Here is a 24,757-nt window from a genome sequence, read left to right as displayed (position 1 = left end):
ATGGGTGTCTGTCTCCATACTCAAGCCTAGCCGGTGGTCCCTCTCGGGATATCCTCCCGGGGGCGTGGTGATCTGCCGCCGGCCCAGGGATCCACCCACAACTACATCAGATTGCTAACTCCTCACGGAGATTCATTACAGATTGCTAACTCCCAGTTCTAACACAGAGCTTTCCTAAAAGATTGCTAACTCCTATCTGATTGCTCCTCCCATCAGATATCAGAATACATCACGTAGGTGCGGAGGAATTGCTTCAGGGTGCGGTTGGTCCTCTCTGCTTGTCTGTTTGCCTGGGGATAGTAGGTGGTTGTGAAGTCCAATGTGTTGTCAAATTTTTTGCAAAGGGCTCTCCAGTACTTCGCCGTGAATTGAGTTCCGCGGTCGGACAGCACATGTTTGGGGAGTCCGTGGAAGCAGAAGATATGTTGGACAAAGAGTTGTGCAAGTTGAGGAGCAGAGGGGAGATCGGGCAGGGTGATGAAATGCGACATCTTGGAGAAGCAGTCGTCTACCACCCAGATGGTAGTTTTGCCATCAGAGGGCGGAAGATTCACGATGAAGTCGGTTGAGATATGTGTCCAAGGCTCTTTGGGGGTCGGAAAGGGTTTTAGTAACCCCCACGGATGGCCCGTCAGGGGCTTCTGCTGGGCACAGACATGGCATTGAGTCCACGTAGGACCGTACGTCCTTCCTCATGGAAGGCCACCAATAAAACCGTTGGAGGGAGGCGAGGGTATGAGCTTGTCCGGGGTGGCCCGCGATATGGGAATTGTGAGCCCAAAACAGAACCTTGTCGCAGAGTCTGCATGGCATGACTGTTTTCCCTCTGGGAACGGTTATGGTGGTGGAAAGTAGAACTCGTGCAGGGTCTATGATATGCCGCAGTGGTTCGGCAGCTTCTTCAGGAGTGAAGGATCGTGAGAGGGCGTCCGCTCTGAGGTTCTTGACTGTGGGTCAGTAGCAGAGCACAAAGTCAAAACGGGCGAAGAAGAGGGCCTATCAGGCTTGACGTAGATTCAACCGCTGGGCCTGTTGTAAATACTCCAAGTTTTTGTGATCCGTGTATATGGTAATGTGATGTTGTGCTCCCTCCAGCCACAGGCGCCATTCTTCGAAGGCGAATTTGATCGCCAGGAGTTCCTTGTTGCCAATTCACTCCGCTGTTTAGAAAAGAAAGAGCATGGATGGAGAGTGTCATTGGCGGAGTGTTGGCTCAGGGTAGCCCCAACTCCTTCGGAGGAGGCATCAATCTCCACGATGAAAAGAAATAGGGGGTCAGGGTGCCGGAGACATGGCTCCCAGAGGAAGGCGGCCTTTAAGTGCTGGAAGGCATGCTTCAGCCTCGGGAGGCCATCACTTAGGGTTCGCCCCTTTACATGTCAGGGCCGTGAGCGGGGCCGCCAGCCTCGCGTAATTATGGATGAACGTGTGGTAGTAATTGGCAAACCCCAGAAATCTCTGTAAGGCCCGCAGGCCTGTCGGTTGTGGCCAGTTTTGGATGCTTTTGATTTTCTCTGACTCCATCTGGAATCCTTGTCTGGAGACTATGTAACCCAGAAACGTCAGACTCTCCTTCTCGAGTTATTTGGCAAATAACTGGTTGTCCAGAGGTGTTGGAGGACACGGGCGACATCTCAGTGGTGGGTCTGAAGGTCTTTGGAGAAGACCAAAATGTCGTCAAGGTAGATGACTTTGCTCTCATACAGCATATCATGGAAGACCTCGTTCATCATATTTTGGAAGACGGCCGGTGCATTACAGAGTCCAAATGGCATTACCAAGTACTCGTAATGGCCGCCCCTGGTGTTGAAGGTCATCTTCCACTCATTACCTTCCCGGATGTGAATCAAGTTGTAGGCCCCCCAAAGATCCAACTTGGAGAACACCCTGGCCCCTTGTAAGTGGTCGAACAGTTCCGCGATGAGCAGCAATGGGTAGCGGTCCTTTAGGGTGATGGAGTTCAAGCCCCGGTAGTCGATACACAGACGGAGCGCCTCATCCTTCTTCACCATGAAGAAGAAGCCCGCCCCTGCGGAGGAGGTGGATTGCCGGCTGAAACCCTTGGCCAAGTTTTCTTGCACATATTCTGACATTGCCAGGTCTCGGTAAGGGACAGGGGGTAGACCCTGCCCCGGGGGGGCTTCGTGTCGGGCAGGAGGTTGATAGCGCAATCATACTGGCGATGTGGTGGCAGTGTGTCCGCCCCCTTCTTCGAGAAGACATCTGCGTAGGATGCATAGTGGAGCGGAAGCCCAGTAGGAAGGAGCGAGGTTGTGAGACAGTGTTGGTTGGTGACTATCTCCAGACAGGAGGAGCGGCAGGATGGACCCCACTGGGACAGCTGCAGGGACACCCAGTCAAATTGGGGGGAGTGTTGCTGGAGCCAAGGTAGACCAAGGACCATGGGGTGAATGGCTTTGTCGATGATGTGGAATGTCAAACGCTCCACGTGGAGGGAGCCTATGTGGAGCTTAACGGGAATGGTGCTGTGAGTGATCCTGCCAGGTAGGGGTTCACCATGAGTGGAGGAGAGCTCAAGTGGCACCGGGGAGAGACAGGTGGGAATCTGAAGGTGTTTCACCAGCTGCTTCAGCATAAAATTGCCTCTCACTCCAGAGTCCACAAGTGCCAGGGTATGGAAGTCATGATTACCCACCGAGAGAGTCACGGGAAGGGTAAGCAGGGGAGCTGGTGAAGTCAGGCCTAGGGACAGTCCCCCACCATGACCTAGGCCAGAGAGTTTACTGGACGCACCGGACAATGGACTATTATATGCCCAGCCTTTCCGCAATATAGACAAGAGTCCAGATTGTCGGCATCAGAGACATTCTTCTGGGGATAACTTGCCGCGACTCAGCTGCATGGGTTCCTCTGCAGTGGCCCCAGTCAGGGCAGGGCTCTGCTTGGGAGAGAGAGCACCGGGAGCGCTGGGAAGCAGGTGGATGCTTCTTCGAGGATTGTCCTTCTCGGATCCACTCCTAGAGACAGCGGTCTATGCGGCCGGCCAAATCTATAAGGGCGTCTAGGAATGCAGGTAACTCATGGGCCGCCAGCTCGTCTTTTATTCGGGCAGCCAGTCTATCTAGGAAGATGGAGTGCAAGCAGTCCTCACCCCAGTGAAGTTCCAAGGCCAGGGTCTGGAACTTGATAATGTAGACCGTTAAGGAACAGGAACCCTGGCGTAGCTGGAGCAGAGACAAGCCCGAGGTAGTCTGCCAGCCAGGGTTGTCGAAGACAGTGCGTAAGAGGGCCAAGAAGCCTTGTAGTTCTCGCAGGACCGGGTCAGTGCGCTCCCATAGGGGGGAGGCCCAGGCCAAGGCCTTGCCGTCTAGGAGGGAGAGGATGTGGGCGCTCTTGGTGACATCATCAGGGAAGAGCATGGACTGGAGGCAAAAGTGCATATTGCACTGATTCAGGAAGCTATGACAGTGTTCAGGGTCCCCGGAGAAACATGGAGGAGCAGGAAGCAGTATGATGGGACGGGCTGTCGGTGTGGGGGCTGCATAGTCCGAAGCAGGAGAAACCGATGGAACCGAGGGGACCGCGGAATCCAGTTGGGCTCTGAGCCGCTCCACTGCCATGGCGAGGGACTCTACGACCTTTTGTTGTTCGAGGATCTTCTGAGCCAGGCCAGGGATGGCCTGCAGGGCGGATGCCTCCATCGGGTCCATGGGCTTGGCAATCTGTTATGAATCTGTTACCAGACGTGGACCCTTGGCCCGAGGTGGTGTTGGCACTTCCTGTGGAGGAAGACCCCCACAGGTCCCCACCATTGGGAGGCGAGGCCAGACGGGAAGTAGGGGCCAGCTGGAGCTTCACCACTACCAGCCTATGTTCCCCGCAGGTTGAGCCCTTGGGTACCGGGGCTAACTGGTCTTAGGTGGGCCCCCTACGTGGATGATTCTGATGGCACGGCCAGGCGAGGCGGAGGATCAAGAGGCCTGGAGAATGCAGTGGGCAGAAGAAGTGAGGTCCGGTCCAGGGCTCAGAGGCAGGTGGTAGCAGACGAGGTCAGGTCCGATCCAGAGGTCAGAGGCAGGTGGCAGAAGACGAGGTCAAGTCCGGTCCAGTAGTCAGAGGCAGGCGGCAGGAGATGAAATCAAGAAGCAAATAGGGTCAGGATCCGAAGGGCAGTGAGGAGATCTGTTGCCAAGCCACCAGCTGGGAGTCTGATGCAGCCTTAAGTAGGCCGAGGCTGATGTCATCTGGGGGGGTTGGCTGTGTTTTCCCGCCGCTGGCCCTTTAAATCTCAGCTGGGGCCATGCGCGCTTAAGGAAGGCCCGGGCTGAGGCAGCGGTCGGCGGCATCCCGGCTGCCGACAGAGCAGGACAGGCCCCAGCAGTGTCAGAGTGAGAAGGCCTGCGTCGGGAAGCACTTCTCGCAGCTACGAGGGAGTTGGGGCCCGCTGCTGGTGTGGGAGGGCGTTGGGAGAAAGGTGGAACTGGCTGCGGGGCTCTGCGGCCGGCAAATGTAACACAGGCCACATAGCTGCAAACAATGTGGGTGATTTTAATGCACGTCATTGGGGTACATTTCGAGGAGAAACCAGGAAATGCAAAGCATGCCCGTTTTTTATTCGTTGATTTAGCTCACGCCTTTTCTGTGGGAGCTCAAGGCGAGTTGCATTCAGGAGCTGTAGGTACCTAAAGTAGACATCTTTTGTGCAGGCGACAGAGGTGGGAGTGCAAACTAGCAGGCGTGCATTTGAAAACTCAGTGTGAGTGCATTTGTTTTCCACCCCCCTGAACTAAACATGCACATAGAAACGCCCCTTTATAACATGGCTAAAAAAAGCACATAGTACTAGAGAAGCTACATGTTACTGTAGCCGCATCCAGGGGACAAATTTCAATCAGGGCCATTTCACAGGATAAATACCTCTTTACCCTGGTAAATGTTTCTGCAAATTTCCCTCTGAACCTGCTAAAAACCTCCTCTGTCTTGCTGTCTCCCCGTAGGTATTCTCCCAGTGTATCAGACCCTCTTCGCTCTAGCGACTGAAGACCTGACATCTTGGTTTTCTCCAAAACATATTTTCACGGTGGATGAATCCATGTCTCTAGTAGTGGTCTACAGAATTAGGTAGGTTTCAGGGCTCAGGTGTTGGTGCTCCCAGTTCGCCATCGTGTGCTTCTGCCCACAGCCCAGTCCTCCCCTGCAGAATTTTGCTAGTGGCTACCGGTGGCATTTAATTAATTTAATGCAATTTAATTTACAAGTTAATTGTGAAGTCATAGTTACATATGTTCCAGCGTCTACCAAAGTGTCTTCATGTGAGATTAAGTATGTACAGAAGGCTTGAAAAGGTGCGCAGGGTCCGGTCTCACTCCTGCTGTGCCTGGTGCCATATCAGTGCTGCTCTGTTCCATGATCCCCACCCCATCTTCACGAGGTTACCTGCATAGACGCTGGTCTGTTCACCAGTTCCTCCATCGCTGGATTACCCACACACATCAATGTCACTTTATACACTGATTCCCCCTGCCATTCCTTCCAGATCTAGGTTATAAAGCATTATGATGGTCACTTCCTTATGGAATATAAAAAATTGATTTCTGCAATAATCTATATCATCAACAATGTTATTTGCTACCATTCCTCTTTGCCATTTAATTGTGACTGTGCTGGCCTGATTTTCCACCTCTCCTTCCTCACCCTATAACAGAAATATAGTACTTCTCTTGCCAAACTTTTTTTTTTCAAGGTTTTTCTTTCCTAACTGGTTTGGACTGGGGAGTCAGAAATCATACCGTCACAGCCTGCCAAAGGATAGGCCCAGTGCTGTTCTGGACTGTGCTGTCATTGACTACCTCTTTGCACAGGTGAGTAACATACACTATAGCTCAGCAAAAGAAATCACTGTGAAAATGGAGGATGTAGTAAATTAGATTGATAGACTAAAGAATAGCAAATCACCAGGACCAGATAGTATTTACCCAAGAGTTCTGAAAGAACTCAAACATGAAATTGAATACCTATTTCTGGTGATCTGCAACCTATCATTTAAAACAGCTAGAGTACCTCATGACCAATTTAAAACAGCCAGAGTACCTCGTGGCCAATGTGATGCCAATTTTCAAAAAGGGCTCCAGGGTGATCTGGGATACTATAGACCGATGAACCTGATTTTGGTGCTGGGCAAAATGGTAGAAGTTATTGTTAAAAACAAAATTCCCTGTACATACCTGGATCAGTCCAGACTCCTGGGTTTTGCCTCCCCTCCAGCAGATGGAGACAGAGAAGTTTTGGTGGACTCTGTCCTATACCCCTAGGTGCCACCTACTGTCCGTCAGTATTTCTCTGTCTCCAGCAGATGGTGGAGGTGCAAAACCTACAGTCGGTACTTAGTTAGCTGGTTAGTGTAAAAAAAAAAAGTAGTTTGATAGGCATTCTAGCTTAGTTCTTTAAATTAAAAAAAAAAAAAGGTTTCATGCGAAGAGGATTCCTTTCAGTCTCCCAAGGGCTTGCCAGGTCCTGAGGGGACCATCCCCCCTGGTACTTGAGGCAGCTGAGGCTAGGGCTCGAGGGCCCTATTGCCAAGTCTGAACAGCACTGGGGTGATACCAGGGAGCCCGGCTCAGTCACCCCAGGAGGACCAGGACCCAAAGAGGACTGTCGGGCAAGTTAAAAAAAAAAAAGTGTCTTTATTTTTTGCTTACTTGGACTCTCCCTTCCTTTGCTACCGGGCTGGTCACCGCTGCCGGACGTTCGCCGCCGTTTTCCGCTTTACCCCGAGATTTTTTGCCCCTTTTCTCCTCTTCAGTGGTGCCGCGAAACACTATCTGTTGGGTGAGTGGGTCAGTGTGCGAGCGTGTTTCGTGCAATGGCCTTTGTTTGTCTTGTCTCCCCAGGGGGGAGGGAACTTCCTCAACCACCAGGGACACTGTTTTGAGTGCCCGCAAAAGCTCTAAGGGGCTCGGGAGACCGCGGCCCCCTTCTCCTGATCCGTTCCCGCTGAGCTGAGCGCGGGAACGGAAGCCATTTTGAGTACCATCAGGACAGCCATGCGAGCAGCGGCGGGGGAGGGGATTCTCCCGCCTTCATTATCCCCTCAGCAAATAGCCCCGGGGGGGGGGCGTGAACCAATGGGGCATGGCTCAGGAGCAATGGAGGAGAGCCCTGAGGGGGCTTCAGACTCCTCCTCTTCGTCCTCCTTTTCCTCAGATTTTATCTTGCAGCTCCATAAGGCCTTTAAGGCCCGGAAATCAGTAAAAAAGCATGGGGGAGATAAATCTTCTTTCGAGGTGCCGATTTCAAGTTCTCGCAAGTGGTCCAAACCTCGGGAGGGTGCTGGGTCCTCAAAGCTAAAGCATCCCTTACGGTCGGGGCCCCCCCATACGGGCACAGATTCTTCCTCAGAGGCTTTTGACCCATAAGATCAGATCCTGCCATCCAAGCCTTCGCTGGGGATAGACAGCAATGCAGATCAGCAGCAGGATTCTGTCCGCAGCTCCCATATTGTGGAGGGAGGACAACCCAAAAGTGGTCTGCCTTTTTAGAAAGAATGAGCTGGACCCGCTTATCCCCGCGATTCTGAAGGAGTTAAGCATCGAGGCTCCACAGGAGGAATGCTGGATGGGGTCCATTGATCCGGTGATGTTGGGACTTCGTGGTCCGACCACTTTCTTTCCTTTTCATTTCTCCGTCACTGACTTGCTGTTCAGAGAATGGGACACCCCTGACTTGGGGTTGAAGGTCAGTAAAGCAATGGACAAGCTATAACCTCTGCCAGAGGAAGCCTTGGACCTTCTTCGAGTTCCCAAGGTGGATGCGGCGGTGTCATCAGTCACCAAAAAGACCACCATTCCAGTTATTGGGGCGACAGCCCTTAAGGATCTACAGGATAGAAAACTGGAGCTTCAGCTCAAGAAAATATTTGAAGTCTTGGCACTAGGTGTGCGGGCTGCCATGTGTAGCAGTTTTTCTTTGAGAGCTGGTCTTCGATGGGTCCAACAACTATAGGCCAATGCCTCTCTGTCAGAGGAAGAAGCTCTTCAAGCAGGGTGCCTAGAGGCTGCGGTTGCTTATAGTGCGGATGCCTTTTATGACCTGTTACGGACATCTGCCAGGTCCATGGTTTCAGCTGTCTCTGCATGCAGGCTGTTGTGGTTAAGGAACTGGTCTGCGGATATTTCTTCTAAAGCTCAGCTGGGCTCTCTGCCTTTCAAGGGCAAGTTGCTTTTTGGAAAGGACCTGGAAGACATGATTCAATCTCTGGGTGAGAATAAGGTTCATCAATTTCCAGAGGATAGGCCCAAGTCGAGGGGCTCCTTTTCCTCTCAGTCTCGCTTGCATGGGAATCGAAGATTTTGAACGCCCCGGTCTTTGAGTTCCTCTTTTAAGCAAAATTTGAGCAGACAGCAGTCATGGTCCCAGTCCTTTCGGGGGCGGCGCTTCGGTAGGCCGGTAACTCCCAATCTGCAGCGGGAGTTAAGTCTTCACAATGAAATGAGGCTGGTCCATTCCTCAGTGCCGGTTGTAGGGGGCAGACTGTCTCTGTTTTACGAGGAATGGGCCAAATTGACGTCGGACCAGTGGGTCCTCACCATGATGAGACAAGGCTACGCTTTAGATTTTGCACGTCACCTTTGAGACCATTTTCTGCTCTCCCCATGCGCTTATGAGGAGAAACGTTGGGCGGTACAAGATACTTTGTAGCGCCTTCTCGAGCTAGGCGCCATTACGCTAGTTCCTCCTGCCGAACAACGGAGGAGCCGCTACTCCATTTACTTCGTGGTACCCAAGAAAGAGGACACCTTTCGGCCCATTCTTGATCTAAAATGGGTCAACAGATGCCTTCGGGTTCCGCGCTTCCACATGGAGATTCTGAGGTCCGACATTGCCTCGGTGCGCAAGGGAGAGTTTCTAGCATCACTAGATCTGACGGAGGCGTATTTACACATCGGCGTCCAAGCTGTCCACCAGAAATTCCTGAGGTTTTCCATCCTGGGACATCATTTATCAGTTTCAAGCCCTGCCTATCGGGCTTGCCACCACACCCAGAACCTTTATCAAGATAATGGTTGTTGTGGCGGCGCAACTCCGGAAGGAAGGATTCTTGGTACATCCATACCTGGACGACTGGCTGATTCGAGCAAAATCTGAGTTTCTCTGCCATTCGGCCATACACAAAGTGCTTCAGCTGTTGAGATCACTTGGTTGGGTGGTCAACCTTGCCAAGAGTCATCTGGTACCCTGCCAGTCCTTGGAATTCCTGGGAGCCCTGTTCGACACGCAACAGAGGAGAGTTTTTCTTACCAAAGACTGCATTTCCAAGTTGCAGGGACAGATTCGAGACTTATTGTCCAAGCATCCTCCCAGAGTATGGGATTACTTGCGTGTCCTAGGGTCGATGACTTCCACTCTGGAGTTAGTTCCATGGGCCTTTGCTCATATGCGTCCTTTGCAATCAGCGTTGTTTCCTGGTGGAACCCAGTGTCCGAGCAATTTCATCTGCCCCTTCCTCTTACAGATTCTGTACGGTCCAGTCTCGATTTGTGGCTCCTCTCGGACAACTTGAGCTGCGGAGTTGCCTTGATAGTGCCAGATTGGATGGTGGTGACCACGGATGCCAGCCTTTCAGACTGGGGAGCAGTTTGTCTGGGGAAATCCGTGCAGGGGCAGTGGTCACAGGAAGAATCTCGGTGGTTGATCAATCGTCTGGAGATCAGAGCAGTGCATTTAGCATTACAAGCTCTCCTTCCATTCCTTCAGGGGAAGTTGGTCATGGTTCTGTCCAACAATGCGACCACGGTGGCTTATATCAATCGCCAAGGAGGGACCAAAAGCCAACCAGTGGCGGTAGAAGCTCAACAGTTGGGCAGAACAGCATCTGGTCAGCATTGCGGCGTCTCACATAGCTGGCGTCGACAACGTTCACGTGGACTTTCTCAGTCATCACTGTCTCGACCCAGGGAGTGGGAATTGTCTGACGAAGCCTTTCAGCTCATATGCGACACGTGGGGCACGCCAATTATGGACCTGATGGTGACATTCAGGAATGCCAAGGGCCCGCACTTCTTCAGTCGGCGCAGGGAGACAGGAGCAGAAGGAGTGGATGCCCTGGTTCTTCCCTGATCAAAAAACATCCTGCTGTACGTGTTCATACTTTGGCCTCTAATCGGCAAAGTGCTATGGCGAATAGAACTCCACCAGGCAGAGGTGATTCTAGGAGCTCCAGAATGGCCAAGATGTCCATGGTTTGTGGATCTGGTCACTCTAACGGTGGCAGGCCCTCTGTGGTTTCTCTCAAACCTTCTTCATCAGGGTCCCTTCTGTTTAGAAGAGGCGGATCGCTTTTGTCTAGCGGCATGGCTTTTGAGAGGCGGCGTCTGAAGAATAAAGCTTATTCTGATGCGGTTGTGGCTACGCTTTTGAGATCCCATAAAATGTCCACTTCCCTGGTTTATGTCCAGGTGTGGAGAGTTTTTGAATCTTGGTGCGTGGAACTAAGGTGGTTCCTACCCTGGCGTCGGTATCTGATATTTTGTGTTTCCTACAGGCCGGCCTGTCCAAAGGTTTGTCATGTAGCTCCCTAAGACTGCAGATAGAAGCTCTCGCGGTAAAATACGGGGAGTAGCATTAGCTGCGCATCCGGATGTGGCTCGTTTTCTTCGGGATGCAAAGCATTTATGTCCCCCGGTCAGGCATCCTTGTCCTTCCTGGAACCTAAATCTATTTCTCACAGCTCTGTGTGCTGCACCCTGTGAGTCTCTAAAAAGGGCGTCGTTGAAAGATCTAACATTAATAGTGATTTTTTTCTGGTGGCTATCACATCTGCTCGTAGGGTGTCAGAGCTTCAGGCCTTATCCTGCAGAGAACCTTTCTTGAGAATTTCTGATACTGGAGTCTCCTTCCTTTCTTCCGAAGGTTGTATCCTCCTTTCATTTGAATCAATTGGTGGAGCTCCCGTCTTTTCCAGAAGTGGACTGGTCGGTTCCCCTTTCTAGGGACTTAAAGAAGCTAGATATTCGCAGGGCTTTGCTGCGTAATCTGGACGTTACAACAGTTTCCGTATGTCAGACCATCTTTTTTGTGCTGCGGAGTGGTCCAAAAAGAGGTAATATGGCATCTAAGACTACTATAGCCCGGTGGCTGAAGGAGGCTATAAGTTCAGCGTATTTACTGCGTGGCAGACCACTACCGGTTGGTCTTCAGGCCCATTCTGTCCGCTTGCAGGGCGGAGTGCCAGCAGGTTTCGCCGCAAGAGATTTGCAGAGCGGCTACTTGGAAGTCTTTACACACCTTTGTGAGGTATTACAGGCTGGATGTCCAGGCCCCGGGTTCGGTGGGGGGGGGGAGGGGGTTTGGAGAAGATGTGCTCCGAGCGGGCCTCTCCGGGTCCCACCCCAACTAAGAAAGTTCTGCTACATCCCAGGAGTCTGGACTAATCCGGGTACATATAGGGAAAGGAAAATTGATTCTTATCTGCTAATTTTCATTCCTGTAGTAACACGGATCAGTCCAGAGTCCCGCCCGCTTTATACATAGAGGTAACGGAGAGTCCACTTGTTTCAGCATTTGTTTATGTTGGGTCTGCAGATCAGATTTTTTCACAGTGTTCAACGGGTTTATTTATTTATTTATTTAAAAACTTTTCTATACCGTCATTAAGTTAGGTACCATCATAACGGTTTACAGGAAGGCACCAATATTAATATTGGAAAACAGATAAAATCTATCACTAAACAAGTGCCAAGACTTTACGGTAACATAGCTCGTTTATAATTACTCATAATTGTAAGTGTTCTGTTTCCACTTGGGATTAGTGAGCCAGTTCAGGAAAGGTATTAACTGTATATAGTTATTTTGGTTTTGAACCATTCTGCTTTGATACTGAATAATACTGATGGACTGTAGGTGGCACCTTAGGATATAGGGCAGAGTCCGCCAAAACTTCTCTGTCCCCATCTGCTGGAGGGGAGGCAAAACCCAGGAGCCTGGACTGATCCATGGTACTACAGGAACAAAAATTAGCAGGTAAGAACCAATTTTCCTTTACTGACCCGCATAGATAGACATGATTTAATGGGGAAGAGGCAACATGGTTTTTGCAAAGGAAAGCCTTACTTTACCAATCTATTAGATTTTTTTGAAGGTGTAAATCGCCGTGCCAGAACAACTGTATCAGTTTTATCCCTTTGTTATTCCGTCATTTCCTGTTAAGTTATTATCTCTTGTCACAGTTACCCCCGGATTCTTATATTCTCAGTTACCACATTCCTCACATAATTGTTATATATTATGTTCCTGAGTTCTTATGTATAATACTGTTCTTGAGTTCTCACGTATAATGTTCTTGAGTTCTTATGTATAATGTTCTTGAGTTCTTATGTATAATACTGTTCTTGAGTTCTCATGTATAATATTCTTGAGTTCTTATGTATATTGTTCTTGAGTTCTCATGTATAATGTTGTTCAAATGTAAACCGGAGTGAAGGCCAACACTAATACTTCGGTATATAAAAATAAACAAACAAACAAACAAATAAATAAATAAATAAAAATGCGGATAAAGATGAGCCAGTTGATATAGTGTATTTGTATTTTCAGAAGGCATTTGAGAAAGTCCCTCATGAGAGACTCCTCAAGAAATTGGGAGGTCATGAGATAGGAGGCAGTGCCCTATTGTGGATTGGTAACCTTGATTAAAGACATGATACAGAGGATAGGACTAAATGGTCAGTTTTCCAAATGGAGAAGGTTCTGTAGTGGAGTGCCCCAGGGGTCTGTACTGGGGCTTGTGTTGTTTAGCAGATTCATAAATGATCTGAAGAAAGGAACAATGAGTGAGATGACCACATTTGCAAATGACACAAAATTGTTTTGAGTCGTTAGAACAGCAACAGATTGTGTATGCCGAAGGACCTCATGAGGTGCATATTCAGACACAGTCTGACTAGCAAAGTTACCGGATAAACTTATCCGGCTAACTTTGGAGGTATATTTAATAGTGAAACTGCACGATTGAACATAGCCACCTTTTTAAAATTAGCCAGCTAACTATAGCCACCTAACTTTAGGGCAGCTCTTTGGTCTGACCAGACTTAGCCGGTTAAGTCATCCGGCTAACTCTGAATATCTTCAGCTCAGTGTGCGGTGGCAGTCAAAAAGGCAACTAGAATGTTAGAAATTATTTGGAAAGGAATAGAGAACAAAACTTAGAATATTCATTCACGTATTGATATGTATTTAAAACAATTATAGGCTGCACCATCACCAGTTCTGAGCAGGTACCAAAGGCATATATATTACTTATCATTAGCATTTATTTGATATCTATTCTGCCTTTCAGGCACCTCAAAGTGGATTATGTTTAGCTGCTGCAGGTATTTCAGGGGACAGGGAATCTAAGGCCAGGATTCATTATTTCTTGCAGAATGATGAACGCGGCGGTAAAGGGGGGGCAAAGAAGGGGGCGGTCGGGCGATAAACATTATCGCCGGCAGTGGTGCTGCCAGTCTATTCCCCTAATCCCCTCCCTAACTCTTCCCCAACTCCTCCCCTCCACCTAATTTGAATGCTACTGCCGCAGGTTGGAAAAATAGTTTTTGTCTGGACAGGACTGAGGTTTCCATCTATGTCATTGACTAACTTATCTCAGGAATCAAATGCCGATGTTGGATTGGTTTGATTTAGTTCATGGATCTTCTATTCTATTGCTTCAGCAAGTACTTCTGTCTCTGTCTTTTTCCTGAAGGTGAGCTTATTGTCAATCCTATTATGGGTTTGGTTGGTGAGGGCTATATTTGCTTTTATTAATTGGTGATCAGACTAGGGCAATATCGAGTGTGAGATATTGATTAGGCAATTACTTTCATTAGCACATATTAGGTCTAGCGTGTGGCCTGCTTTATGAGTGGCTTTCGAGACAAATTGTGACCATCCCAGGACTTCCATTGATTCTAAAAGCATTTCGCAGGTTAAGGTTCTCGGTGTTTTGTCTACGTGGAGATTGAAGTCTCCTACAATTAATGTAGATTCTGGTAATGGGAACACCTTAGCAAATAATTCATTTAGAGGTGAACAATCCTTTTGTAGTATGCCATGGGGACAGCAGACCAGTCCTAAGTTTATTTGGGGAGATTTTAGTCCTTTTCCAGCCCCGGCCTGCCACAAAACGGCCCCGGGACTCCGGAGGGGGTGGACCATTCACCCGGCGCGATATTGTTTTGGCCTTCAGCATTTTCCGCGCGCTTCTGCCTGCACGGCCTGTGGGGAGTCGGGGACACGGCTCTCCCGAGAGGGTCTCTGCTCCCGATGTATCCCCGGGGGCGAGGGACCCTCTCGGCGGCCGAGTACAACCCACGGCTCTCCCTTAGCGCGGCTGCGTGAACCGCAAAGAATTCCGGCGGCTCAGGGGCAGAGGCCTGCCCCGCCCCCACTCGGTGAGGGAGCGGCGGCCATTTTGACTGCGCCGAGCACAGACGCTGATGCAGCGTCGGAAGGAGAGGAATTCCCTCCTTCCTCTCCACCTGCCTTAAGTCCCCAGCGCGATTGCGATTTTTCAGCGAATTTAGACACCCCCCCCTCTCCCGGCATGCGGGGGAGGCCTTGAAGAGACCAGCTCCTTTTTCATTGTGATTTGTACTTTTAATGCATAAAGCCTTCTTAGAGGCTGAGGCAGATTGGGAGGACTCGCCTTCCCCCCCCCCCCCCCCTAAGCTTTTTAAGCCCGCGCCGGACCAGGGGAAGGCAGGGGCTCATCTTCCCCGTCCAGCTGCGGAGCCTGATATTCCCGAGCCTGCGAATCCCTCCTAGGACCCTTTAGCCCTGGATATGGGAGGAGATGTGGATACACATGTACCGGTGGAGAGGGATGATCCTCAGATCCTTCGCTTATTCAGCAAGGACGAGCTGGATCCTTTAATTCCACATGTGTTGCGCGAGCTGGAAATTCCGGCGCCGCAACCAGAGTCGGATTCTTCTCCGGGAGATTCTGTTTTAGCGGGCCTTAGAGGTCCTCCGCAATCTTTTCCATTTCACCCTAAGTTGTTTCAAATTGTATCCAGGGAATGGGATTTCCCCGAGGTCTCTTTAAGGGTCAGCAGGGCTATGAAGAAACAGTATCCCCTGCCTTGCGAATCCTTAAATCTTCTCAAGCTTCCCAAGGTGGACTCTGCGGTCACGGCTGTAATTAAGCATACCACAATTCCCGTGACTGGAGGAACGGCGCTTAAAGATCTTCAGGATTGGAAGCTGGAGATCTTACTGAAGCGCATTTTTGAGGTCTCTGCGCTTGGCGTCCGGGCCGCGGTTTGTAGCAGTCTCATGCAGAGGGCCACTCTCCGTTGGGTTCAGCAGTCGCTTACGGCCCAGGAGCTCCCCCCCGGAGGAGGCAGAACAGGCCATCTGCATGGAATCGGCGGTCGCCTACACAGCAGACGCCTTATATGATCTTCTACGGACTTCTGCACGCACGATGTCATCGGCGGTTTCCGCAAGGCGGCTTTTATGGCTCCGTAACTGGTCGGCGGATGCCTCCTCCAAATCCCAGTTAGGTTCCTTTCCCTTTAAGGGAAAATTAATATTTGGGGACGAGCTGGAACAGCTTATTAAGGACTTGGGGGACAACAAGGTTTATAAGCTTCCTGAGGACAGGCCCAGGCAGTATCGCCCTTCTGGCGCGTTCAGGGGCCATTTCCGTGGTCAGCGCCGTTTTCGTGCAGGGAGGGGTTCTTCCTTCGCACAGAGACAGCAGGCATCTCGATCACAGGCATGGGCATATTCCTTTCGAGGCAGGAGACCTCAGCGTTCGGGGGCCTCTCATAGTTTTACTCCCAACAAGACCCCACAATGAAGGGGTGCCGACCCATTCCTCCGTCCCACAGATCTGTCCCTGTTTCGGGAGGAATGGGTCCAGGTAACATCGGACCAGTGGGTTCTCGACATTATAAGTCACGGTTACGCTTTGGAGTTTGCTCGCCCGCTTCGCGATCTGTTTCTAGTATCGCCTTGCGGTCCCCCTGCGAAGCAACAGGTGATTGCGCAGACGTTGTCTCGGTTGCGAGCACTGGGAGCTGTGGTTCCAGTCCCACCAGCCGAGCGTTGAATCAGTCGGTATTCTATTTACTTCGTGGTTCCCAAAAAGGAAGGCACATTCCGACCAATCCTGGACCTAAAGCAGGTCAACTGAGCCCTGTGCGTTCCGCGTTTTTGGATGGAGACGCTGAGGTCGGTCATTGTGGCCATCAACGAGGGCGAATTTTTGGCTTCTTTAGATCTTACCTACACATAGGAATCCAGGAGCATCATCAGAGATTTCTAAGGTTCATGATTCTGGGGAAGCATTATCAGTTTTGTGCCCTGCCTTTCGGTTTGGCGATGGCCCCCAGAGTATTCACCAAGGTGATGGTGGTAGTCGCAGCTTCCCTCCGGCGGCAAGGAATTTTAGTTCACCCCTATCTGGGCGATTGGCTCAACTGAGTGAAGTCGGAGGCACTTTGCAAAATAGCGGTTCAGTCAGTGTTGGACCGACTGCGATCGTTAGGTTGGATAGTCAATTTCGCCAAGAGCCAGCTAGTTCGGTCCCAGGAATTGGAATTTCTGGGAGCCCGATCGACACTTATGCGGGCAAGGTTTTCCTTCCACACCAGCGGATGGAAACTTTAATGTCTCAAGTTCGGCGCCTGTTGGGCTTCCCGTTGCCTACGGCATGGGACTATTTACAAGTTCGTGGACATATGGCATCTACTCTGGAACTGGTTCCTTGGGCCTTTGCTCATATGCGACCTTTGCAGAGAGCGCTGCTTTCCCACTGGGATCCCAAGTTGGAAGACTATCTTCTGCCCTTACCATTAATGGAACCGGCTAGGACCAGTCTTAGATGGTGGTTGGTACCACGGCACCTTCTTCAGGGAGTGAACTTGGAACCTCCACCTTGGATCATCATTACTACGGATGCCAGTCTGACAGGTTGGGGAGAGGTCTGTCAATCCAGGTCACGCAGGGACGGTGGTCCCCTCGACAGGCCAAATGGTCGATCAATTGGCTGGAAACCAGGGCAGTTTGCCTGGCCCTACGACAATTTCTTCCCTTAATACATCACAAAGCAGTCAGAATTCTCTCCAACAATGCGACAACCGTGGCTTACATAAACCGACAAGGGGGTACAAGAAGTCGTCCGGTGGCCTTCGAAGCAGATTTGTTGATGGCCTGGGCAGAACGCCACCTGACCCATCTCGCGGCTTCTCACATCGCAGGCGTGGACAATGTCCAGGTGGATTTTCTCAGCCAACATCGTCTGGATACAGGAGAGTGGGAGCTGTCATCCGAGGTGATGTGGCTCATAACTCGCCGCTGGGGGACACCACGTTTAGATTTGATGGCAACTCAGCTGAACGCTAAAGCGGCTCGCTTCTTCAGTCACAGGAGAGAGGTCAGAGGGATGGATGCTCTGGTGCTTCTGTTGCCTCCAGACATTCTCCTTTATGAGTTTCCCCCTTGGCCACTGGTAGGAAAGGTTCTAAGACACATAGAATCCCACTGGGGTCCGGTCATTCTAGTGGCTCCGGAGTGGCCACGAAGACCGTGGTTCGCGGATCTAATCAACCTAGTGGAAGACGGTCCCTTGCGTCTCGGTCATCTCCCGAATCTTCTGAGGCAGGGTCCTGTATTTTTCGATCAGGTGGATCGCTTTTGTCTAGCGGCTTGGCTTATGAAAGGAGACAACTGAAAAAGACGGGTTACCCGGAAGCAGTGATTTCCACTCTTAGGGCCCGCAAGACCTCGACTTCCCTTGCCTATGTTAGGGTCTGGAAGGTTTTTGATTCATGGTGCAGTGGGTTGAAAGTGTCCCCACGGCGGACCTCTATAGTGCATATTCTCGCATTTTTGCAAGACGGCTTGAAAAAAGGGATTGGCCTATAGTTCGCTTCGAGTGCAGGTGGCGGCCTTGGGCTGTCTGCTGGGTAAGATTGAGGGTTCTTCCATTGCGGGTCATCCGGATATTGCTCGTTTTTTACGCGGTGTCAAACATTTACGCCCTCCGGTACCGGCGCTTTGTCCATCCTGGAGCTTGAATTTGGTTCTCCATGGTCTCTGCGCTTTGCCGTTTGAACCTATCAAGCGGGCCACCTTGAAAGATTTAACTCTCAAAACAGTTTTTCTCATGGCCATTTTTTCGGCACGTCGTGTTTCCAAAATACAGGCATTGTCATGTAGGGAATCGTTTTTACGTATAACAGAGTCGGGAGTGTCCCTAAGGACGGTACTCTCCTTGCCTAAGGTGGTCTCGGCGTTCCATGTCAATCAGTCGGTGGAATTGCCGGCCTTTTCAGAGGAGGATACCCGCTCTTCTCACGGTCGAGACCTGCGACGATTAGATGTCCGAAGGATCCTTTTACGGTATTTGGAAGTAACTAATGATTTTCATCGTTCGGATCATCTTTTTGTCTTGTGGAATTGTCCCAAGAAGGGACATAAGGCTTCCAAAACTACCATCGCCTGCTGGTTGAAGGACGCTATTGCTTCCACGTACATATGTCACGGGCGTACGGTCCCTGAGGGTCTGAAGGCTCACTCTCTCCACTCTCAGGAGGCGTCATGGGCTGAAAGCCAATGTGTTTCGCCCCAGGAAATTTGCAGAGCGGTTACTTGGAAGTCATTGCACACATTCGCTAGACATTATCGGTTGGATGTCCAGGATCCGGCTGCGGATTCTTTTGGCAGCAGTGTGCTTCGGCAGGACTCTCCGGATCGCACCCCATTTAAGGCGGCTTGGGTACATCCCAGCAGTCTGGACTGATCCTGGTACATACAGGGAAAGGAAAATTAGTTTCTTACCTGATAATTTTCGTTCCTGTAGTACCAAGGATCAGTCCAGACGCCCGCCCAAGTATGTATATTGCAGGAGAGTCCGCTCGTATTCTTGTTGTTTTTCTCTTTACAGTTTGTGCCGCTTCAGAGTACGGGCACGCGCGTTGCTGCGTTAGTTTCAGCAAGTTCTTGGTTTAGAAAAAAAAATAATAATAACAGGAAGATGAGTTTTCTGGTATTTTCAAAGTTTTCCTTACTTGATCTAGTCATTGGTTGTTTAAAAAAAAAAAAAAAAAAGAGGATGAGATTTATGTTTCATTCTGCTTTGATATTGATTATACTGAGGGATCGCAGGTGGCACACCGGTATATCTAGGGGGTGCTTTTCAGCTTTTCTCTGACTCCATCTGCTGGAAGGGAGGCACAACCCAGCAGTCTGGACTGATCCTTGGTACTACAGGAACGAAAATGATCAGGTAAGAAACTCATTTTCCTTTCAAGCAATGAAACAGTCTGTGTTTCCTAAGGACTTGCTGGCATCTTCCTAAACTCATCTGTTCTGCTTCTCTGTCTCATCCTCCATTGATCCCCCCGCGGTGGGGAGGGGACTGTTCCTTGCTTGGGGGGGTGTCCTCTCCAGTGCCGGAGTGACTTTGTAAGCGGGCGGCTGGACATCACGCTGAGCCCCGGGATGCAGCAGGAGTGCCTGGCCCTGGCCGTGTTGGACATGCTACGCATCAAGCAGGAGAGAGGCCTCAGCTTCGCAGAGCTCCTCGGCAGCATCAGGTGAGGACGCAGCAGCCGGCACGGCTTTGCAGCGTTTCATTTCTTAGAGATTGCAGCTTGGTTCTGGGTCCTGAAGGTTTCGTCACGGCTTTGTGGCGTCATCACGTTTGTGGTTTATTAACACGTGGGTTTAATTGTGCTTCAAGCGTTCTAAGATGGATCAGGGAAGCAATATAGGGATTTTTTTTTTTTTTGTTTTTTAAATCAAACAAAAAAAACCAAAGAAGAGCGGAGGGATAAAAAATGTTTACGTTTAATTTTATGGCCACCTCCACTGAAGGTCGGGTGGCCAACCGGCTGTAGGTAACCCGAACGAGCTGAGCGAGTCCATTTCCTTTCTGGGCTTTTGTTCTGCTTTCCGGACTGTCCCTGGAGGCAAGAAGGCAAAGCAGGGACTGGCTCAACCTGATCAGGGGGGCATGGCGCCAGCTGGCGACCTCACCCTGAGACCGAACTCACTGCGGGTCGTGCTGTGTTCATACTTTGGGTGTAGCATATTGGAGAGCTGTTGGCACGGCTGTCTGATGACAAACAGGATGGCGGCACACTCCCCTTTCCCTTATGGTGGCAGGAGTGGCTACGCAGGAGAAGGTTTGGAAAAGTGATCTCAGGTTCAGAGTGCCATCCTGAATGTGATGTGGCAGGGTAAATATTGTCTGGCATAATCTACCAGCAGTAATCTCTGATGCTGGTAGATTATGGTGGTGGTGGGATCAAACCGTACTCGTGCCTCAGTCAGGGCACTAGGTGCTCACCATTTGAAATTTAGCTTTTCAGAAGGGCCTCAGAAGCTTTTTGCCTACATCTTTTTTTATTTTCCAAACTTCTGATGTTTAGATCCTCAGCTGACTGAAGCACCCCAGATGGCAGCCCCCACCCCTCTTTGCTGTCTATAAGGGGACCCACCCCCATCCCTCACTGTCCTTATTTTTCAGGCCCAAACTCAGGCCTGGCAGCACCAGACCCTGACCTATAGTATTTGCTCCTACAGAAGGAGTCCTGGGTACACACCCCCCTCCCCCCCCAGGCCTCTGGCTCTCGTCAGGTCACCTGTAAGACTGACGGTGTCTTTTCCCCTCTCTGTCCATTCCCAGCTACAAGAGCTGCATCCCCAGGAGCCTTCAGCAGCAGATCCGGCAACTCAGCTTCCTGACGCGCAAGAGGATCCGCAGGAGGGTGCAGAGATCCCTGTTCAGGATCAGCACCTGCAACGCCGACAACCAGCACCTGAAGATCAAGTACCTGTTGGACCTGGAGAAGCTGGAGCCCAGTTTTGGAAAGGAGACCTTCCTGGTGCGGACCCCTGCCAGCGGATGGGGACATAGCACGGAGAAGCTCATCCGTGTGTGTGGGGGCAGCGGAATTTACTGGAGCTTGAAGGGCAGCGAGGTGGGTACGCAGTTTTAAGACCAGAACTGTGAAGGACTTCAAAGGGGCGTGGGATAAACACTGTAGATCCATAAAGTCTAGAGGACATGAATGAAGAGTGGGTGGCTCGCGGGAATGACTGCTACTGCCTGGAGACAATACCCTTATTCAATAAACATACACAAGGTTAATGCGACTCCAACATTGCTCTAAGCTTCAATAGCAAGAGGAAATGTGGAAAAAAGGATTTGCATTCACAAAAAAGCGGGGAGTAGCTTGCTTGATATGGCGGTTACTACCCCAAACCAAATAAGCCTGATACTTCACTTTCAATGCATATCCAGCATAGCTCTCTGCTTCAACGGCATGGGAGAAAGTCTGATACTTCACGCATATCCAGCATAGCTCTCTGCTTCAACGGCAGGGGAGAAATCTGATACGCCACGCATATCCAGCATAACTCTCTGCTTCAATGGCAGGGGGGATGAAGAAAAGTGGATCTATATACAGACAACAACCAACATGGACTGTATTACATAGTCTGGGTAAACAAATTAGCATGGGTGTAGCTTGCTTATTTATGTATGGTGCAAGACTCTGCACCATACATAAATTAATACACGACGAAAAGGCAGAATGGCTGAACACAGCCCTTCACGTACACGTCCCTAATAGAAACTTGAGATCAGCAAACAAAGCCCTACTAACTATTCCCTCAGTAAAAACAGCCAGACTAACTCAAGTAAGGGATAGGGCCCTATCCCTGGCAGGACCTATAATATGGAACACCATGCCTTTAGAAATCAGAACACAAAGAGACATCAAAGCATTCAAAAAAAGTTTAAAAACATGGCTATTTAAGCAAGCATATCACAAAGGGAATGAAGAGTAGAATCCAGGGAATTGTATGATGCAGTCCGAAGAACTCCCACACACACACATCAGCTTACTCGAATGGTGTGTGTGTATATATTTTATCTTACTTTACCTCTATTAGATTGCAACAACAGAGGACCAGACTTAAGTGTTAATTTATCTTATAGCCGATATACTTAAAAAAGACATGACTTATCACAACCACTAAGTAATATTTAATATGAAACTATGTTACAGTATTTGATGGCACCTGTTTAGTTAATATAACTTAACACATTTAAGTTTGAAATTATGTGCCTTATTGTGAACCGTTGTGATGGCAACTAGCTTAATGATGGTATAGAAAAGATTTTAAATAAATAAATAAATACCCCTAACTAATTAAGCTAGATATTTCACTTAGATGCAGCTCCATCACTGCTCTCTACATTAATGGTGGGGGTGGAAGGGAAAAAGAACCAAAAGGTTACTAAGAGCCATGAGTAACAGATAAGTATGAGAGAAAAAAAAAGTGCAAAACTTGCTGGGGAGACTGGATGGGCCATTTTGTCTTCTTCTTCCATCATTTCTATGTTTCCATGTTTCTATGTTTCAATGCAATATTGGGATTAGCACGTCCATACTGGCGCATAGCTATTAGTGTTCATCTCATGCAAATGCCATGTTGATGAGGCTATTAGCTAATACCCCCCATGTAAAAAAAAAAAAGTGTGGCTGGCGCGTGCAATTTAACACCCAAAAATTAACGCCAGCCCAGAGCTGGTGTTAAGTTTTGAGGCACCCCAAGCCATGCTCAGAAGAGCAAAAAATACATTTTTTTTTGTGGTTCTTTCTTCTTAATATTGTTGCGATACTAAGCAGGAGGAACCACAGAAAGCTGCAAAAAAAAAAAAAAACAACTTGACAGCTGTCTGGTTAGGAAAGGGAAGCTCAATTTACAAGTGTCCATTTTCCTAACCCGTGGCTGTGCACCGGTTAGGAAAACAGATGCTCAGAAAACTGAGAATCCATTTTCCTTATCTGCGCACAGCCACTTCTGCTGGGCGCTCGATGGCATGGACGCGCTAGGGACCTGCAAATTATCCATTGCATGTCCCGTTTGGCGCGCCAGCTCATTAGACTATTAGATCGAGCGCCCAAAAGAGGGGATGTGTGGGTTTCCAAATTGGACGCACGTTTTTTGCGCGCATGATATTGCATCGGCCCTGATATTTGTAAACCTCCCCTACTAAAAGAGCACTAACACTCAAGAAGTAAAAATCTTAACTATAATAAAGTAATATTATACCAGGTCCTAGACATCAATACTCCTATTAGGAAAACAGCAAGCCAGCCTGCTATAGATCCCTACACAGAAACTACACAGTAGCGGAATACCTCACCTTGGTTGCACATACAAAACACAGACAGACCCTCACCCAATACAGAATAAAGAGACCATAAACTATAAATAGAAACGTACAGACAAAAACTGAACTGGAGGAGAGGCTGGCCAGATGCCTGTATAAGCTTTGAATTATATGAACAATAGCTGAACTGACAGCCCCTACCCCTGGTATAGTGAGCACAGAAGAGAGTACGCCTGAGAGCGGCGCGGGAACCACTTCTGTCATGTTCCGAGGAAGAGACAGAACAAATTGGCACTGAGCTGGAAGAAGGGGCAAGAAACCTGTGAGGGAGACGGTTGGACCATTAGATGACCGAGGGGTTAAAGGGGCTCTTGGGGAAGATAAGGCCATTGCAGAAAGACTAAATGAATTCTTTGCTTCCGTGTTTACTAATGAGGATTTGGGGAGATACCAGTCCCGGAGATGGTTTTCAAGGGTGATGTGTGAGATGAACTCAACCAAATCACTGTGAACCGGGAAGATGTAGTAGTCCAGATTGACAAACTAAAGAGTAGCAAATCACCTGGACCGGATTGTATGCATCCTAGGATACTAAAGGAACTCCAAAATGAAATCTGTGATCTATTAGTTAAAATTTGTAACCTATCATTAAAATCATCCATTGTACCTGAAGATTGGAGGGTGGCCAATGTAACCCCAATATTTAAAAAGGGCTCCAGGGGTGATCCGGGTAACTATAGACCAGTGAGCCTGACTTAAGTGCCAGGAAAAATAGTGGAAACTATTCTAAAGATCAAAATCGTAAAGCATATAGAAAGACATGGTTTAAAGGAACACAGTCAACATGGATTTACCCAAGGGAAGTCTTGCCTAACAAATTTGCTTAATTTTTTTTGAAGGAGTTAATAAACATGTGGATAAAGGTGAACCGGTAGATGTAGTGTATTTGGATTTTCAGAAGGCATTTGACAAAGTCCCTCATGAGAGACTTCTAAGAAAACTAAAAAGTCATGGGATAAGAGGTGATGTCCTTTTGTGGATTACAAACTGGTTAAAAGGAAACAGAGAGTAGGATTAAATGGTCAATTTTCTCAGTGGACATGGGTAAACTTGTACTTGGACCGGTGCTTTTCAATATATATATAAATGATCTGGAAAGAAATATGACAAGTGAGGTTATCAAATTTGGACGATACAAAATTATTCAGAGTAGTTAAATCACAAGCTGATTGTGATACATTACAGGAGGACCTTGCAAGACTGGAAGATTGGACATCCAAATGGCAGATGAAATTTAATGTAGACAAGTGCAAGGTGTTGCATATAGGGAAAAATAATCCTTGCTGTTTGCTCCCTTAAATATTTCCTCTCTCCCTTTTATTTCCTTTTTTTTTCCTGCTTGGAGTGGATATTTTACTTTACTGTAATTTTCTGTAGTTCTTCGTAATTTTGTTAAAACTTTCTTAAAGATCTACATATTTCTGTCACAAACTATGGGTTTGTTTGTATATTAAAAAATTCTATAAATAAAAAAAAAACACGCTGTCACACACATACAGGTGCTCTCACACATATATACTTGCTCTTTCATACACAGATATTCTCACATGCTCTTTCACACAC

General features: G+C 48.9%; 1 protein-coding gene across 2 annotated transcripts in view; it reads left to right on the top strand.

Annotated features, from left to right (window-relative positions):
- The window catches only part of JAK3 (Janus kinase 3), a 73,121-nt gene that overhangs the window by 3,693 nt on the left and 44,671 nt on the right, over nt 1-24,757 (top strand). For both annotated transcript variants that reach the window (XM_029613726.1, XM_029613725.1), the window contains exons 3-6: nt 4,959-5,082; nt 5,705-5,822; nt 19,396-19,541; nt 20,636-20,930. In XM_029613726.1, coding sequence (XP_029469586.1) covers nt 4,959-5,082; nt 5,705-5,822; nt 19,396-19,541; nt 20,636-20,930 — 683 coding nt within the window. The remainder of the gene's footprint in view (nt 1-4,958; nt 5,083-5,704; nt 5,823-19,395; nt 19,542-20,635; nt 20,931-24,757) is intronic.

This window comes from Rhinatrema bivittatum, chromosome 8 (genome assembly GCF_901001135.1).
Source record: "Rhinatrema bivittatum chromosome 8, aRhiBiv1.1, whole genome shotgun sequence".
NCBI classification, from domain to species: Eukaryota; Metazoa; Chordata; class Amphibia; order Gymnophiona; family Rhinatrematidae; genus Rhinatrema; species Rhinatrema bivittatum.
The sequence above is the reverse complement of the archived record's forward strand: the minus strand, read 5'-3'. Positions and strand labels throughout refer to the sequence as shown.